The 2,520-nt window shown below is 40.0% G+C and overlaps 1 protein-coding gene across 1 annotated transcript; it reads right to left on the bottom strand.

Moving 5' to 3' along the window:
• Nucleotides 1-518: 518 nt before the first annotated feature.
• Nucleotides 519-1,472, bottom strand: LOC105818275 (olfactory receptor 52E5). Its single transcript, XM_012654211.1, has one exon. It carries the CDS (start codon nt 1,470-1,472, stop codon nt 519-521), a length of 954 nt encoding a protein of 317 aa, XP_012509665.1.
• Nucleotides 1,473-2,520: the final 1,048 nt, after the last annotated feature.

The following is a 2,520-nucleotide window of genomic DNA, read 5'->3' as shown; positions in this document are numbered from 1 at the left end:
TCAAAGAGCTCTAGGTAAAATTCTCAGGTCAAACTTCCAGGTAAGGCCATAACCTATATTTAAATTTAGACCATATGACTCCAAATTAATTTCTCTTGCCACTGTATCCTGCTTGGTTTTGATGAAATCTTGCATTCTTTGTACAATTATGAACTTCAACTTCTGACATGTAAATGAAGAGAATCTACATGTAGAAGAGTTATTCAAGGCAATTACTGGGGCAACAAGTTTTTGTAAAATCTTTTACTCTCTTTAGGAATTTTGAAGTATTAGTGAGGTTTAAATGTGAGTATTTTTTGTATTTTTAATGGGGCAGAGTAGAGAGATTGTTTTGGAATCTTTGAGCTATGCTTTCCAACATGTACTGAAATTATAAGCAATGGTGGGAAATATAATGTGATTGGCTTGCGTGGGAATGCCAGAGGAATTTAACAAAAATATTTCTGATGTTTACTTCTGTTCTGATCTCATTATTGTCCTACCAAACTATATGGAAGATTCACCATGGGGAATAATTGTCAATCGCTTTTATGGTTAAGCATCCTAAATACCCGTTTTCTTATCTGTTTTGTCCTTACTCCATAGATAACAGGGTTAAGGGCAGGGGGAACAACCACATAGAGATTGGCCAGAATAATGTGGATGTAATGAGGGATGTTGTGGCCAAAGCGGTGTGTCATGAAGGAAAAGAGGGCTGGCAGGTAGAAGGCCAACATGACACAGACATGGGAACCACATGTGCTGAGTGCCTTGAGCCGGGCATCCCAGGATGGGAGATGGAAGACTGCTCGGAGGATTTGGATATAAGAAAATCCAATCACAGAAAGGTCTATGTATCCCACTGAGAAAGCAATCAAGCCATATATAACATTGACTCTAATATTGGCACAAGCTAACTTTGCCAAGCCCATATGTTCACAATAGGTATGGGGGATAATCCGGATACCACAGAAAGGCAATCTCAGGATGAGAAATATGAATGGAGTCACAAACACCAAAGTCCTGACTATGATGACTACACCCATAATGGCTATTACCTTGTTGGTAAGGATCATGCTATATCTCAGGGGGTTGCAGATGGCAATATAGCGATCTATGGCCATGACTGTTAGCACCACTGACTCAAGACCAGTACATATATGGATGGTGTACATCTGTGTGATGCAGGCACCAAACAAAATCTCTCCAAGATTAAACCAGAAAATGCCTAGCATCTTGGGGATGGTGGCTGTGGACAAGCCCAGATCAGTGCAGGCCAACATGGCCAAGAAATAAAACATAGGTTGGTGGAGGCTGTGTTCAGTCTGTATCACAAACAGGATAGTGATGTTCCCTAGGAGGGCTATTAGATACACTGCAAAGAAGGGGAAGCCAATCCAGATGTGCACATCTTCCAGCCCTGGGATCCCTATTAGAAGGAAGGAGGAAGGGTGGAACTGTGTATTGTTGGTATGAAGCATATTGGTGGACATTCGTTATAGACACATTTCTTGCAGGAGTTTTCTTGCTTCCAGTGAGAAACCCTAATTTCTTTCATAGTATGTTGCCTATCTCTTGAAGAAATAGAAAATCCATTCTTTAATTCCATAATACAGCAGAGATGACCTAGAAAGGGAATGTGGGGCACAGTTAAAAAGATAATCTCTCTTTGAAATATTTGCCTCACCTACATAGAAAACCATGCAGAAAATTTCCAAATACAGCAATCATGCACTTCCCATGTCTTTTGTCCCTTCAGTCTCTAAGTAAGAACCTGCATATGACATTAAATTAACATATACTTATTACTAATAATACTTGTCAATCAGAATGTAAAGAATAACCAAGAATAAGTGTGTGTGTGTGTGTGTGTGTGTGTGTGTTTATGTGAAATATCACTGGACTGGGATTGAGATTGAGGGGTATGATACCTTCTTGCGAAGTAGACTTGGAAAATTAAGAAGAAGCTATGTGGGAGGGAACCCAGTAAAGGTGGAGGATTGGGTAGCTAGTGTTTGGATCTGAGCTGAGGAATGAAATTAGGAAATAAAACACATTGGGAGACTATTACATAATTCCAGGGAAATAATGCTCCCTCCTAGAATTGCAAAGTCCTGTCATTCACTGTGTTATATTATGTTCCCTTTCCTGAACAGAAAACACTGGATAGTCCCAGATATTTTACAGAGCCTTTTGTGACTTACGGTCTTCTTTTCTGCCTTCTTCATGCTGTTTTATATTAATACAAATGGACAATCCCTTCATGCCACCTGGATAGTGGAAGTGCCAATGTCTCTATCCTCTTTAAAGATATCAAGGTCAGATACTTGCCTCTCTGATACAGTGATAGACGATATGTGTTTAAGTTGGCAGTAGGATAGTTTACTGTCACAATTGAATCTATCTGGTGTGCCTTGAAGTGGAGTCTGGGTTGTAACTGACCCTATGCTATAGATGCAGTCTATAACATGAGGAGCCTGTGAGGTGCTTGGATATGTGCAAACGAGACTAGGACATGATTAGAAACTTTGCTGTTCCAGG

The sequence above is a fragment of the Propithecus coquereli genome, unplaced genomic scaffold, assembly GCF_000956105.1.
Source record: "Propithecus coquereli isolate 6110/MARCELLA unplaced genomic scaffold, Pcoq_1.0 Scaffold44, whole genome shotgun sequence".
NCBI classification, from domain to species: Eukaryota; Metazoa; Chordata; class Mammalia; order Primates; family Indriidae; genus Propithecus; species Propithecus coquereli.
The sequence above is the reverse complement of the archived record's forward strand: the minus strand, read 5'-3'. Positions and strand labels throughout refer to the sequence as shown.

What these genes read in the sequence shown, in the direction of transcription:
- LOC105818275 (XM_012654211.1), bottom strand. Translation starts at nt 1,472, where the DNA reads ATGTCCACCAATATGCTTCATACCAACAATACACAGTTCCACCCTTCC.